This window comes from Mustela erminea, chromosome 9 (genome assembly GCF_009829155.1).
Source record: "Mustela erminea isolate mMusErm1 chromosome 9, mMusErm1.Pri, whole genome shotgun sequence".
Lineage (NCBI taxonomy): Eukaryota > Metazoa > Chordata > Mammalia > Carnivora > Mustelidae > Mustela > Mustela erminea.
In genome coordinates, this window is record NC_045622.1 from 79,046,537 (window position 1) to 79,062,110 (window position 15,574).

General features: G+C 36.2%; 1 protein-coding gene across 3 annotated transcripts in view; it reads left to right on the forward strand.

Annotated features, from left to right (window-relative positions):
- Positions 1 to 15,574, forward strand: part of ANO3 (anoctamin 3) — a 411,475-nt gene that overhangs the window by 298,815 nt on the left and 97,086 nt on the right. For all 3 annotated transcript variants that reach the window (XM_032359616.1, XM_032359617.1, XM_032359618.1), the window contains 4 exons: positions 892 to 992; positions 5,872 to 5,916; positions 11,825 to 11,956; positions 14,324 to 14,430. In XM_032359616.1, coding sequence (XP_032215507.1) covers positions 892 to 992; positions 5,872 to 5,916; positions 11,825 to 11,956; positions 14,324 to 14,430 — 385 coding nt within the window. The remainder of the gene's footprint in view (positions 1 to 891; positions 993 to 5,871; positions 5,917 to 11,824; positions 11,957 to 14,323; positions 14,431 to 15,574) is intronic.

The following is a 15,574-nucleotide window of genomic DNA, read 5'->3' on the forward strand; positions in this document are numbered from 1 at the left end:
AGTGGGACACATCTAAGAATCCTGATAATTATCTGGTTCAAAATGCAGCTGCAGGGGTGCTCTGGGTGGCTCAGTGGGTTAAGCCTCTGCCTTCTGCTCAGGTCATGCTCTCTGCTCAACAGACACACACTTGTGATCTCTCTCTCCCCCCACACACTTGTGATCTCTCTCTCTCTGTCAGATAAATAAATAAAATCTTTTTTGAAAATGCAGCTGATTATCTATTAGTAATATGAACAAAATATTCAGAACAATGGAATCCAATTCTGGGAATTCTTAAGAATTAGAATTTTGTTAAAAGCCCCATTAATAATTTTGGTGCACAATTGATTCTGCTTAAAAACCTTTTGTGTGGATCAAAGACACTTCAGTTCTTCTGGACTAAAAGGTTAAAGTAAGTGTGCAAATTTGACAGCTCTGTAGGGTCATGGACTTGTATGATTTATGCTCCATTTTTTCTCCCAGGATTTTCATAGGACCTAGCCGGTATTAGTTACTCAATAAAATCTGCTAGAAGAGTAAGTGAATGAATCAATGAATGATTAGTGACAGCTGTGAGTGTTTTCTGTCCCTCTGAGCAGAATGATGATAAAGTTTCCAACAGGAATAACTTAAGATTCCTAACTGGCTCGCAATTTTTCTGGTTGGGTATTCCGGATCTTGATAACAGTCAATATAAGAAAAATCATTCTTATATGCAATGGCATTATTACATTTTTATGAAGGTTTTTCTGCATTACAAATTTTTATTCATATAAATCCTGATTAAATCAGTGACAATGATTTATGTGGTGACACGGTGACCATGTTCTTTCTTTTCAAATCAAATTGTGGCAGAATATCATCAACTTTGATTCTACATAATGATAACTGCCTTTCTATCCTTTGCAGCCAGCTGTCGCAAACCCTGATATCATGTTTATTAAAATTCATATTCCATGGGATACGCTGTGCAAGTATGCAGAAAGGCTAAATATCAGGATGCCCTTCAGGTACTTCCAAATTTTACTTCACTCTATCTCAATGTATCTCAAAGATTGTTCTGTTCTTTGCAAAACTTTAGAGAAACAAATGTTAATTAACTCTTTCTACAGAGCTTTTTCTTCCAAATGTTAGAATATCTTGGACACTTTTTTTTTTTCCCTCCTCATATGTTTGCCAAATGTGATAAAATTTATGGTCCCTTGGATGTTTTATAACGTTTCTAGGTGGACTGGCCTAGAGGGAGGGAAAAATGGTTGTTTTCAGAGTTTGACTTCCTGTTTCCAAGATCAGTCTCAGTTCTTATTTCATATGGGTGGGTATAAGCTCTCATGGCTTTAGTGGAAGGCAGGATGTATATGTAGCATCCATTTGCAAGCAGAGAGAGTGTTTCTCTTGGTCTAGCAGTTAGCAAGAATCATTCCTTGCAGTTCAACCACGTAATCTCTTAGATCTGTCCTCAATCTCAGAGGATATATGGGAATGAGTCAGACATTTAACTGACTGCACTACTCACGTGCCTCCCTATAACATGTCTTTTAAAATAATGTTTACAATTGATACATTACTAAAACTGATAGAAAATGTTGTTTAAATTCTCATGATATAATAATATAAATATTAGAACTAATATGCAACATTTTTCAGAAATGTATCAAAGGAATACTAGTTCCACAGGATCTTAAGAGAAAAATATCCTGTGAGCAAATATGTTTCTGAATTTCTGAGTTGAACAGTAAGTTTACTTACTGTAGGAATTTTTAGAGAAGTGGCTCTCATGCTGCCTGTAGAGTGCATTACAATCACCTGAGACACTTAGTAAACATGAGGTTCCTGGAGCCCTCCCCCCAGGGATTATGGCATACAAATTCTAGAACAGAAGGTATATACATTTTTAACAAGCATCCCACAGGATTCTGATGCAGATGGCAAAGAAGTATTGTCTTAGCAATTTTAATATTTTAGTAATTCTGACCATTTTTATACATTTCAAGAGTTGGTTTTACAAAGCACCCTTTCCATTTGAGGATAGGATTTTTAAAAAAATCTTAATATGTAGGTGTTCTTGGGAAAACAGTTTGACAAATACTGGAACACAGAGTTTTCTTGGAACATTTTCCAGATCAGTTTAAATAATAGATGTAACATTAACTCCTTAATAACTAACTTCTCATTTATTTATTAGGTGCACATGAAATTTGGCATAGCCATTGCCTCATAAAAAGAGAATGCTATACAAGCATAAACTAAGTGGCAAAGTGTTTTTATGATGGCTGAGTCAGTTTCCAGTTGTTAACTGTTATCAAATTTAAGAACATATATCCTGCCTTAAAATTAAAATATACAATAACAAAGAACTTAAATAGGAAAAAACAGATATTTCTTTTTAGGACAAGAATTTTTAAAAGATTTATGCATAAAAAAGCTTATACATGCTTGGCTATCCCACATATGTATTCAGTATTAAAACCTCCATATTGTATTTCGCAAAGAAAACCTGCAAATGTATACAGAAAAGATTATTAGAGTTGTAACCTACCATACAATAAGGAGAAATTATTGTATGAACAGAAATCTTAAGCATTTTATTTAAATTCTCTACTTAAATATATGTATAGAACTTTATACTTAAATCTTCTAGCTCTTTCCTTTTTTGATTATTTTTCCAAAGTAAATATGGCCTATGTATTAGACTTGATGTTTCAGAAACTACCCAAGAAAATTTCAGAGGATGAAAATAGTTCAAATTTTCTTATTTTTCTTCTATCAGCGAGGACTTAGCTTGTGTCTTCCACATTCCAGAAATATTAAGTCCTGCTTTCGTTATTTTTCTTTTGTTTCAAAGGTAGTTCCTATTCATTCTTACCCCTTTCGTAATAAAAGAGTCAAACATATTTTAAGATGATTCAGTCATCCCCTCCCCCCTCAATTTGAGTTCCTTAATAGGATTCTTAATCTTCTCCCACAAATATTTTAAACATAGCAGATTGGGGGGGAATATTTTTAAACCATTAAGAATAATTTTTCATCACAATTGGGATTAAATTTAGATCACTTTTCTATGCAAAGAACACTTCACTCAAAAATAAAATAACTTAGAAACAACCAGGGAGCCCGACATATGAAATAGGTAAAACTGGAGCTACTCTCCCTGACAAGGTGAGGACCCAGGGTTCCACCCAGGTGACTGCCCATCCCCCTTGGCCCTGCAGGCATCTCCACTTGTGACCACAGGGATGAGTGGAACACTGGTTTGGAAAACCGTGCTTCCCATCATTATTTACTTACAGTTTTGAGTGGATGTTCTAAATAGCTGGGTAGGTAGATCGGGAGATAGATGCTGCCTTGATGCAAGGTATAAAATCATAGAATCGTTCAAATGAAAAATTAGGGGGAAAATAAAGAAAGCTCTGTCTGTGAACAATATGTAGTTAATAAAGTACAGGGTGGAGGATTATGGGTAGAAAATTATTTGGTCCTGCTGGTTCACTTATGAAGAAGAATTAAGGAAAAGAGCAAGTTATTATTGACGTCATGGATTAAAAATACACTTGGGGGAAAAAACAAAATCTCCCCCAACCAAGAAAACTTCACAAAAGTGTAAGAGAAAGAAAATGCTTGTATTATTGCCTAAGTGTTAAATCAAAATGTGATGTACATCACAGGCAGTTTGCTTAGTGATTGCAAAGACAGAAAGAAATCTCATCCTTTAATATAGCCAAACAGATAAACAATAACCAGTCCTCAAGCAAGAGGACCCAACAGCACTAATTGTCACACATAGTTCATCGTGAATTTAACTGATAAAGAGTGTTAGTTAGGAAAAGTGAGTCTCTTCATTTTTATTTGCTTTTATAATATTACTCTGAAAAGTGTATATATTCATCCTTTGTGGCTTTCTTCCTTTGTTTTTTCCTTATTGTCACCAAAGCACTTCAAAGATAAAAAAAAAAAAGTTTATGAGAAATTTCAAACTGGCAACAATAAAGATAAATGGAGACTTGTATTAAATCTAAATGTCCCCTTGCAATATTCCTTACTGTATCTGTGGTTGATAATAATAATTTTTATCTCCTCTATATAACATTTCTATGTTTTTTGGTGCAAAAAACTATTTTAAACTAATTTCTACATTTGTAGCTTTAAAAAAATAATTCGTCATTTAGCAAATGTTAATATTAAGTGCAAAGTGATCTCAGGCACTGAAGGAAATAAATGCAACTGTAAATTAAACAAAGACTCATTCATTTACTCATCAGCTAGCTGAGCACCTGCTATTTATCAAACAGTGAGCCAAATATACAGCCTGCATACAAAGTCAAATGAAATAAAACCACTACTTTCAAGAGGCTCAGTGTCCTGTAGAAGATAGTCTATTATCAGTTATATAATGATGATGAAATAGTGCAAGACAATCTGTGTAGAGGCAGTTCAGAAAGAAGATGGTTTATATTCCAGTGGGGATGGAATTACGTATGCACATGAATTTTCTGTATATTTGAAAAAATGAAGGGGAAGATATTTAAATGAGTTTAGGATAGACATGGCAAGACTTGAAATTTCATATTTGAATTTAGTATTGAGGTATGTCAAGGACAACTGAAAAAAATATATCGTTTTTAGCAGTAAAACTAGTGTTTGCCATGAAATATGGTAGTTCAGGTTTTCAAGTTTTCTAAGCAGTTAATAACACAGTTAGGACCAAATATCGATTGTCCTGACTCAGCTCTGCTTTTTAGATGCCACAGAGGGAGGAATTTACTGATCCTCTGAAATGGGTTTTGTTGGGTGGGGGAAAAAAGGCATTTTAGAAAGCCTTGACTATGAGATTTCTGAGCTCCAAAATGAGGACCTGCTAAGAATCTTTAAGGAGATGAATTATCCTCTGTCACAAACTTCTGGATTCTCTGAAATCAGACATGCTGCACACCTACTTAATACACTCAATGTTTTTCATCCATTGTTTTTTATCCAAGAACCTTAGAGTCAGTGGTAAGACGCCTCATTATCTGTGCCTTCTTCACCATCCCTGCCAGCTCTTTTATCACTGTGCTCAACTTGCAATTTTATACTCCAGAGACCACCAAAGTAGCTGCAGTTTCCTGAATCTGAAAATACTTGGTGTTGCTCCTATAAACCCATGTCACATGCTGCGGCCTCTATCAAGAATACTGTGTCCTACGTACTTTATTCAGAGGACGACTCCCACTCATACCTCAAGATTCACCACAGATAATACATGCTCTGGGAAGGTTTTTCTGACTCCTTTCTCCTTCATCTACAAAAACTAATTGAGACCCCATCCTAGGTCCTTCCTTAGCACTCTGTTTTCCTGCATTATCACAATTTATTTGAACTATCACTTGTGTCCTCAACTGTAAAGGAGACTCTTTGAGGGAGAAGCCCTCATTTTTTCCTCTACATTTTTAATGGTTATACCTTAACGTAGCTCGCAGAATAGCTCCATACTGCATATGTGTTTAGATAGAAATATAAATAAGTGGAAGGATGGATGGAAGAATGGATCAGTTCATATAAGGAAATGATCCAGTTAATATGCATTGGGTAGCAGAAGACAGACTCAAAAAATGGAATTAAAAGTCAAATATTTAGAAGTGATCTATTAATTTATCAAAGTTTTTTTAAATTTTATTTTATTTTTTCAGTGTTCCAAGATTCATTGTTTATGCACCATATCTAGTATCAAAGTTTTTTGTTATTAGAGACTTAAAATCTGAAATTAAGACAACATACTATCATATTGGCTTATTTCTTGTCTTAGGTATGTGGAAGTTGGAGAGTTAATATACTCAGTATGATTGAATGTTGTCACTCACTGGTTTCTCTTTTTTCACATGACTGTTTTCACCTGTTCCTATTATTTTTCAGGAAAAAGTGCTACTACACTGACCGGAGGAACAAATCAATGGGCAGGTCAGTGGCTGATGCATAATTTGTTTATAACAATTTGTCATTTGGCAAAAAGCAAGAAAAATAAAACATTCAATTACCCATATCAGCAGTTGTAAATTTTAGGAATAAAAACTTTGTTGATTTGTTCAAATATTTCCAAAATGACTTATGCCAAATTTAACAATGTTTAAAATCAGATCATCTCTTTTTTTTTTTTTTTCTATTTACCATTGCCATTCCTGCAATCCTCTTTTTGTTTTGTGTTTTTTTTTTTTTAAGATTTTATTTATTTATTTGTCAGGGAGAGAGCACACAAGGCAGGGGGAGCAGCGGCTGAGAGGCCAAGCAAGGAGCCCATAGTGGGGCTTAATCCCAGGACCCAGGGATCATGACCTGAGCTGAAGGCAGATGCTTAGCCTATGGAGCCACTCAGATGTCCCAGCAATCATCTTGATATAATGTTGTGAGAAGGGGATTTTAATTGCAAGTTAGCGTCTCAGGAGATTTTAATTAAAAAACAGTTATAAAATCAGGATTGATGGGCAAATGATGACCCACTGGAGTCCTAGAAGAGCATACATGGCAGAAACCTCTGGATCATTCAGTCCAGATCTCTTGTTTGACAGAGGTGGTCAAGGACAGACCAGCCTTCAGAGTGACGAAGTGGTCTGCCAAGGCCACACAGCATCTCTTGGATCGCAGGCCGGCTCTTATTTCACCAGCTGAGCTGCCTGTTTTATCCGAATATCGAAAACATACTTTTTCAAGAGCCTCCTTTCAAAATTTCTCTCTACCCACTGCAGTAACCGTAGCTATGACAAGGAATTTACCAAACCACAACCCTGAGACAGGAGAAGCTCTCCCACCGGAATCACCTTGGCCTGTTTCACTGAGGAAAATGAGCTTCCATTCAATGAATGCTAAAAACAAAAGGCTTCTTATACTCAGGTGTTTTTCTGTTCATTGCAAAAGAATCATTTAATGAAAACAAAATGTGATAGAGTACACTCTATGGAATGTAGGATGTTACATACAGAATGACACAAAACTGGAATCCTATAGAGTGAACATCAGAGCACTTTAGGAAAGGAGTCTGTAAGTCTAGTTCTTTACCAGAGAAAGTGGCGGAATATAATTAGAGCTTTAGGAAAATTTTTCATTTTAGGAGAGGAGAATGTTGTTCTCTCTTAAACATTAAATTTAGATGTGGTAGGAACGGGCGACAAGAAAGGTGAATAATCGGCGGGGGGGGGTACTTGAAGTTAGAATGAATAACAAAGGAATTAGTACTTAAAAATCTCTTTAAAATACTAAAATTATTAATGATGCTCCTCTGCCAGGTCAGATTCCTCGGCTTGTTGGGTTAACATGCTCAGATTTAAAATGAACTTTTGTCATTCCCCTTGGGCATATTTGGTCCTAGTCTATAGCAGAGTCCCAAAATTATTTTTATATCATAAAGTAAAAGTCATTGGAAATCAAATATATGAATTTACAACTGCTGAGGGTTTTGTTTGTTCTTCTCTGCATGTACCTGCATTGTATTTGATGTGTTGATAAAATGTCTTTGGATTAAGTTCAGGGAGCTCTATAGAATTAGTGAGATTTTGCTACTGTATAATTAGTGGGTTTTCTGATAAACAAGCATCTTTCTTTCAAAGACCAACAGAGGGTAAAATCCTGTATATTAAAATAGCAACAAATTTCTACATTATATAATTTAGTTTCAGAATGCACTTGTGTTTAGAATGCATGACAAACGTGTCTAAGGAAAAACATTTTTAATAGTGGAAAAAATGTGAGGTTTTTTTTTTCTATTTTGGTCAAACTTTAAAGTAGGCTGGAAAAATAAATGCTGTATTATGTATCATATGTTTTATTATCTGTTGTGTTTATTATTATTTTCTGTTTAATTCCATGTAATGAAAATTCAATTATATGTTCCAAATAATTATTAAAATCTTTAAACTTTATTACAGCCTACCTTTTTACAATTTACGTATTACAAATAGTTTCTTTGTTCCTTGACGTTCTGGATGCATATGGAAAGGATACCAAATACCTGGGAAGGGCATTTACAGAAGTATATGACATATTAACCTGAGAAAAAGGATGTCATGTTACTTGCTTGAGTTTAGACTTTCACTTAGGGAAATAACTGATTTTGATTCTTTTTTTAAACTTTAATTTTGGAGAAAGTTTAAGTGTCCCCATTTGTACCACCCCCTGTGTGTGTATGTGTGTGTGGTGACCATCGTTGTTATAAAATTTTAAAAACCTAATTTCTAGGCAATTGGCAAGAGAGAAATGAAAATCAATTATGTGCACTTAGATTCCACTTGTGCTTTTCCTTTCTTGAAGTGGGAAAGATGTTTTGTGTGTAGGTATCTTGAGCAGTAAACGTTAGGTGATGAATAATGTACGGGCAATTATCCAGCATTTGAAGACTGTCATTTCTTCTGGCAGGTTGATAGGAAATGGCTATGGTTTTATTGTTGCTGTTGTTTATCACTTGTTTACAAAGCATTTTCATATCCGGTTATCAAAACATCTTCAAAATGACCATTTGGGGAGGCAGACCAAAGAGTAACTAGTTTTGCAGATCTGGGAGAAAAAGTGACCATTATTACCACTCTCTACTAACCCCATGCCTCCTCCTCCAGAGTTCACAGCTGTTTGGGTAGAGCTGATGCTCTGACCAATAATCCAGATTTTTTTTTCTATTTCCATAGAATTCTCTGCTTTCCATTGATTTTAGCCAAGGAACTTAAAACTCCCTTAGAAGTCATTTTCACAATATGCCATGAAATCTTGAGTCTGCAAGATGGCCAAGATGAGAAAGATTTTGTAGAGTGTAGATTCTGCATTAGATCATGTTCTTGACATGTTGGTGAGACTGGTAGTAGTAGACAGGGTAGTAATACTCTCTTTCCTTATTATTACCATAAGCATTGAGTGCTTACTGGGTTCTTAGCACTATGGATGTAGGCATTACATATTTAATTCTCAAAATATCTCTTCCCTTAAGAGATGAGAAAATTGGATAAGAATCAAGGAAGCTGGGTAATAATCTAGAACTTTACATCCCATGATTTCAGTCCAGGCCTGACCCCAACTGACCAGGCCTGAGCACATTACACTATCAGAATCATTTACTTCTTCATAGAAAGAGTATATGAAAAGTCTACATTATAATATTATTTATGTCTATAAAAAATGAGAGTGGTCTGAAGGCCCTTCTGTTTCATTAATGTCTTTAAAATTCACCTCCCCTTCTTCTATGTCTATATGTTGTCAGAGATAGGCCCTCAGGAACTGTGGTTCATCAACATTTCCTAAGTGCAGTCAGAAGGTATCCTTTTATTTGATTCTTCCGACACCTAGTAAGGTAGGACAGATAGAATCACAGATAAAATCACTTCCCCTCTCTCCAGATAAAGAACCTAAAAGAACCTAAAGCTCAAAGTTTGAAAATGTTTGCTTCAGTTTCAGTAACCGGCAAATTCAGTCCCGGAAGACTCCTCCACCTCCTCCCTCCCCTGTGTTCCTCACTGTGCCAACTTTAAAAAGCTGGAGTAATGGCTCTATAATCCATTAAGTGATTTATAAATATCTGTGTAGTAGTTGCTGAAATACAGAGATACTCTGTTATTTCAGAGGCTTTCGTTATGTGAGAAGAAGCAAAATGAACACCTCAGATATTGCGCATTTATTATTTTAGGCTAGAAAGAAATGCTTAGTCCTTCTAAAACCAAAAGTGACTTGAGGTTTAAAGGTCCAGACTCTCTGCATGCTGAACTTTACATCAGGAATTCGTTGTTATTTCGAATTATGCATCGTAATTTTACCATAATAGACTTGAGTGGAATAATTCTTAAGATACACTATTAGCTGCCTCCACATTGCTATACTAAATTTTAAAAAAATTTACACAGCATTGGACAAACAGATATTAAGATGCATTGTACTTGTCTAGGAAACTGTCCTATTCTGCTACTTTGAATCTTACTATTGTGGAAGAGGCTAAAAATTGACAAAGATAGAACCTCATAAATAGTGTGTAAATATTGCAGTTATTTTAAGTAAACACAATTGTTATTATAGTCACTTGGAATTGGGTTTTCAGAATCAATCTCTGGATTCAATATCTCTTTCTTTTACTTGCTTTTCTTTGTAAAGTAAATACGATTCCAATCAATATATATACATAAGAACTGGGTGATGACTGTAATCTAAAGTTGCGACCAAAGACTCCTGATGTAAGATTTCCTGAAACAGTATCTTAATGTCATATATCTGGTGTCTGTACTAAACCCATTACCCAAAGTGCGCCCAATGGATAGCAACATGGACATCCCCTAGGAGCTGGGTACAAATGCAGAATATTAGCTGGTTAGGAATGCAGTAGGCCCACCCTGGGTCAAGTTTAAAATAAGGCACCAGGGGTGCCTGGGTGGCTCAGTCAGTTAAGCATCCAACTCTTGATTTCAGTTCAGGTCATGATCCCGGGATTGTGAGATAGAGCTCAGTGTGGAGCCTGCTTGGGATTCTGTCCCTCCCTTTCCTTCTGCTTCTCCCCTTTTAAAAATAAGTAAATAAATAAATCTTACAAAAAATGAAATAAGACAACAACTTAGAAATCTCTAACAAAGTCACTTTTTTAAAAATAGGAAATAGAGGCAAGAAGTTAAATAACATCTATCAGTTCCCACAGCCACTGTGGTGCCAAGTTGCCTTTGAACTGGGTTTTTTGTTTCTGAGTTTTTTTTTGTTTTTTGTTTTTTGTTTTTTAAGATTTTATTTATTTATTTGACAGAGAGAGAGAGACAGCGAGAGAAGGAACACAAGCAGGGGACGTGGGAGAGGGAGAAGCAGGCCTCCCACTGAGCAGGGAGCCCAATGTGGGGCTTGATCCCAGGACCCTGGGATTATGACCTGAGCAGAAGGCAGAGGCCCAACTGACTGAGCCATCCAGGAGCCCCTGAACTGGGTTTTGCTTGATGCCAAGACCCCTGCTGCTTCCCCCACACCGCTGCTGTTTCCATCACAGCTGGGGCGCACACAACAAAGTATGTGGTAGACATTCACTTCCTCTCAGTCTCCACTTGAGAGCCACATGGCTGTAGAGGTTTCAGAGAATCCAGGAATGACCTATGGCTACATATAACGGTATACATACATACATCTATGCACTCACAACTTCGAGAAGTGTGTCATACCCCTTTTATTGTTATGTTCTTTCCTACCACCATCTTTATGTATGATGATTCTTTAAAAATATTTTCCAGGGGCACCCTGGTGGCTCAGTGGGTTAAGCCTCTTCCTTCGGCTCAGGTCATGATCTCAGGGTCCTGGGATTGAGCCCGACATCGGGCTTTTTTGTTCAGCAAGGAGCCTGCCTCCCCCCTCTCTTTGCCTGCTTCTCTGCCTACTTGTGATCTCTCACTCTGTGCAAATTAATAAATAAATAATATCTTAAAAAATAAAAACATCTTCCGCAAATTTTTCTTTTTCTTTTTACTTATTTGTCAGAGAGAGCAAGAGCGAGCACAGGCAGACAGAGAGGCAGGCAGAGTCAGAGGGAGAAGCAGGCTCCCTGCAGAGCAAGGAGCCCGATGTGGGACTCGATCCCATGACACCAGGATCATGACCTGAGCCAAAGGCAGCCGCTTAACCAACTGAGCCACCCAGGCGTCCCCGCAAATTTTTCTTGTAAGGATAACCTAGTTGCACAGAAAGAGTTTAAACAACTGCAAGATTTGATTTGTTTTGGAATTTATTTCTTTTGTGAGGGAGCAGGAGAAATGCTTGTGAGTGGGTGTGAGTGTGGGTATGTGTATGTCTTTTTGGAACTCTTTTATCAGAATGGTATAGAAGATAGCATGGCTCTGGAATGCAACCTAATCTAGTTCATGTGACTTTGTTCCAGTGTACAAAATTATTTTAGGAGAGTAAAAAAATGGATGTCCCAAAACCCAATGGTTCTTGATAAGTCAGCTTTTCCAAACCTGCAGGAGTCAGACTGCTATACGGGCCCCTTCAGCCGCGCACGGATTCACCAGTAAGTTCATGTTTCTTTTTCTCCCACCACCTGGTTTGTTACCTTTCATTATCTAGGAATTATTGATAGAATAAAAATACTTTGGAGCAGTTCCACTGTTTGCCAAGTAAGTCAGAGAGTGCATCATTTTATTAAAATGTTTTTTGCACTTAATTTGTGAATAGTACTCAGCTAGCACTATTAATTCCGTATCAGCTGATTTAGAGAAATTCAAGAAATGAATAATTAATGGTAAACTTATGGGCTGATAGTCTAGGTCCCAGTTCTTTCAAAATAATTACAATGGTGGTAAGCTACCCAGTTAAAGTAACATTGTTATCAAATAACATGAATGAATAATGGATTGTTCCAATTAATAAATGATTATACATACTTATACTTAATTAATATGCATTTATTAGTTTAATAGACTTTAATTGTATTAAACTAAGATAAATGAGACATTTTTAGGGATTTGTTGCATATCTATCCATCTACATACCAGCATATCTGTCTCTATCCCTTTGTTCATTCAACCAGTGTTTATTGAGTTTCTGCATAATACAGATTGAGGCTATGACACAGTCCCTGTCTTTATGGATGTTGAAAGGCAGGATGAAATTAATGAATTAAATCAAATATGTGGGAGGAGAGAGTTCCCCATTGATTATTGCCCCTGTAGCATGTTTGGTGCTCCGGCTATCTGTTTCATCCTGCCTCTCAATGTCCCACATCCCACACTGTGCAAGTCCCTATCTTTATGTTTACCCTATTCTCTTTAATTATTAGTTTACATTTTCTTCTGCTCCACTATACTGTGAATACTATGAAGACAGCAACTGCAATTTGTTTATTTATATGCCATCTGTTTCCTCCCTCCATAATATAACTCCATGAATAAAGGACACTTAATCGTCTAGAGAAATATTTGTTCAGGGAATTCTGCATCAATCTGATGGTGAAAGAATTGTGTGGACATTGCTTCAGATACCGAGAATTAACAGGACACCGATCATCTGTGTTAACTTATTGCCTCCAAGTACAAAACTAAAAAGCACAATATCAGAATGCTGGAAGCTACTAAAATGGACATGATTACAGACACCATGAAAAAAAAGCAGAATAAAATCAAGCTGCTAGGAAAGACACAAATACAATGCACTTTTTTTTTTAATAAGAGAGGGTGAAGCTACAGCCAGAGGAAAGGATCTAGGAAGACTTTTTGAAGGAGATAGTACTCTCCATCAGTAAAAATGTGGAGGGAGGTGGGAAGAGGTGGGGAAAGATAACAGAGACAGAGCAAATCCCAAGGAAAAGAAATGTAACATTTCGAGGTATGATAAATTGTACAATTTGACTATCAGATGCAAAAAGCCAGAGCTATAGGAAATCAGAGGATAAAATGCAAAAATAGAGAGCCGGAGAGGAAAATAAGAAATTTAATTATGTGTGTAATGTTGACACATTAGTAGTAGGAGTGCTCTAAGAACCAGAGCTGTGCTTGAAACGTCAGGTGGGAAATTGGGCGGCCGATTAAGAGGACGTTCCTTTCTCATGATCTAGGCAATGAGACCCAGAACAATAGGGTAGCTCAAAGCCAGATAGACACAGTTCAGCTAGAAAAGTTGACTGGTTCTATAATATGGATGGTAAAAAGACAACAAGAATCAAAGAAGACCTAATACTTCAGTACTAAGTGCCTGGGGAGAAAAATGGCTGATTATTACAGAGATAAAGCAACCAGAACCAGGAACTGTCAGAAATTGAGTAAGGTCCAGGATGTTTCCATTTTTTTGAGGATGCCAGCATATTACAAAATAAAGACTGAAATAGACCCCCCTTTCCTGTCAGGATCACCCTTTTGCTCTTCACTCATTGGCTCTCATTACTGTTTCTCTTTGCAGCTTTTACTATGTGGGGACAGTACAGGGCATGAAGGGAAGGGAGAACTGCTGCTTCTTACCGAGGTTCTGAAAACAAGACATGTTAGCTTGGAAGGTGTGATGTGGGGAAACGACATCAATATTTAATGTGTTCTATTTGGAATTACACTGCTGAAGGTAGTACAGAATTTATGGGAGGCAACGGACAATTTAATGCTGCTGTCCCTCTTTCGTGCTAAACAAGAAATAGGAGGACATCTAGGCTCCCCTATAAACTGCAAGATTTTTAAATGAATATTTGATAATGCCTGTATTATTTATGAATGTATTTTGTCTCTGCCAGTTGATTTATTTTTAAGAGGGTAGTTTGTCTTTTGATGTACTGTATTTCTCATGCATTAGTTTTAATGGAGAAAACAGATAGATGACTACCTAGAAACTTGTAACTGTTGCTGGACTCTGGGCTCTGCTTTGAATATTAAAACCAATCCCCTTCTCTTAACAGCTTCATAATAAACAATAAGGACACATTCTTCAGCAATGCTACTCGAAGCAGGATAGTCTATCACATGTTACAGCACACGAAATATGAAAATGGAATATCAAAAGTGGGTAAGAACACTAATTAAAAATATAGAGAAGGTAATATTTGCTGTTACTAATTATATCCAGAAATACTTATTTTCACATTTGAAGCTTTGCCTTCATTCATTAAATATGAGGATATAATGCACTGAACACAAATTCTAAACATTCTATTTTTCAGCCTTCCAATAAAACACTTAGTTTTCTAAATAAGACATAAAAATAAACCCAGAATGTAAAATAAAAATGTGTCTAAGTGATAGTGTTATGTGCTTACATAGTCTTTAAAAATAAAAATATGACATTTCAATGACTGTAAAGATATCATGCCCTTTGTAGAGCATACAATAAACACAAAGAGTATAAAATAAAATTTAGGGGCACCAGGGTCACTCAATGGGTTAAGCCTCTGCCTTCAGCTCAGGTGAAGATCTTAGGCTGCTGGGATCAAGCAGCTCTCTGCTCAGCGGGGAGCCTGCTTCCCTCTCTCTCAATGCCTGCCTCTCTTCCTACTTGTGATCTCTCTCTCTCTTTCTGTCAAATAAATAAATAAAATCTTTAAAAAAATAGAAATAAAAAAATAAAATAAAAGCAATTTAAAAAATCCACGAACTCAGTTGTCACTCTCACACATTAATACTGAATGTATATATAGTAAACCTGCATGATTCTAATAATGATGTGTTGAATATGATATATATACACATCATTATTAGAATCATGCAGTGTTTACAATTTTGTCTTTTTTAAAAAGTATGAGTGTTTTCTCAAGCCCTTTGGTATGTCTGTAAACATTATAAATAGCTGTACAAGATTCTATTATAAGCATTCATCAAATTGCAGTTATCTACCAAGTACTTAGTATAATTGATTGTACCATAATAATTAAATGATTCCCCAATTTTGGAAATACAATTATTTCTTATTCTTTACTAACATAAGTAAAACCATAACAAAAATTATTCTCCAGAAGTTTCCCAGTCTTGCCGGGACAATGTGAGAATGTCCATTTCACTACACTCTGGCTGAGCTAGAGGAGATTTTAAGAAGTGTCACATATTGATATTTATGTATCCTTGGCTCAGTATTAATTAAAGACTTCTCAAAACCAGTATCATTTAGAGACATTTTGTGGGTAGAGAGTTCCTCTATTTTCTTGACCAAATATTGT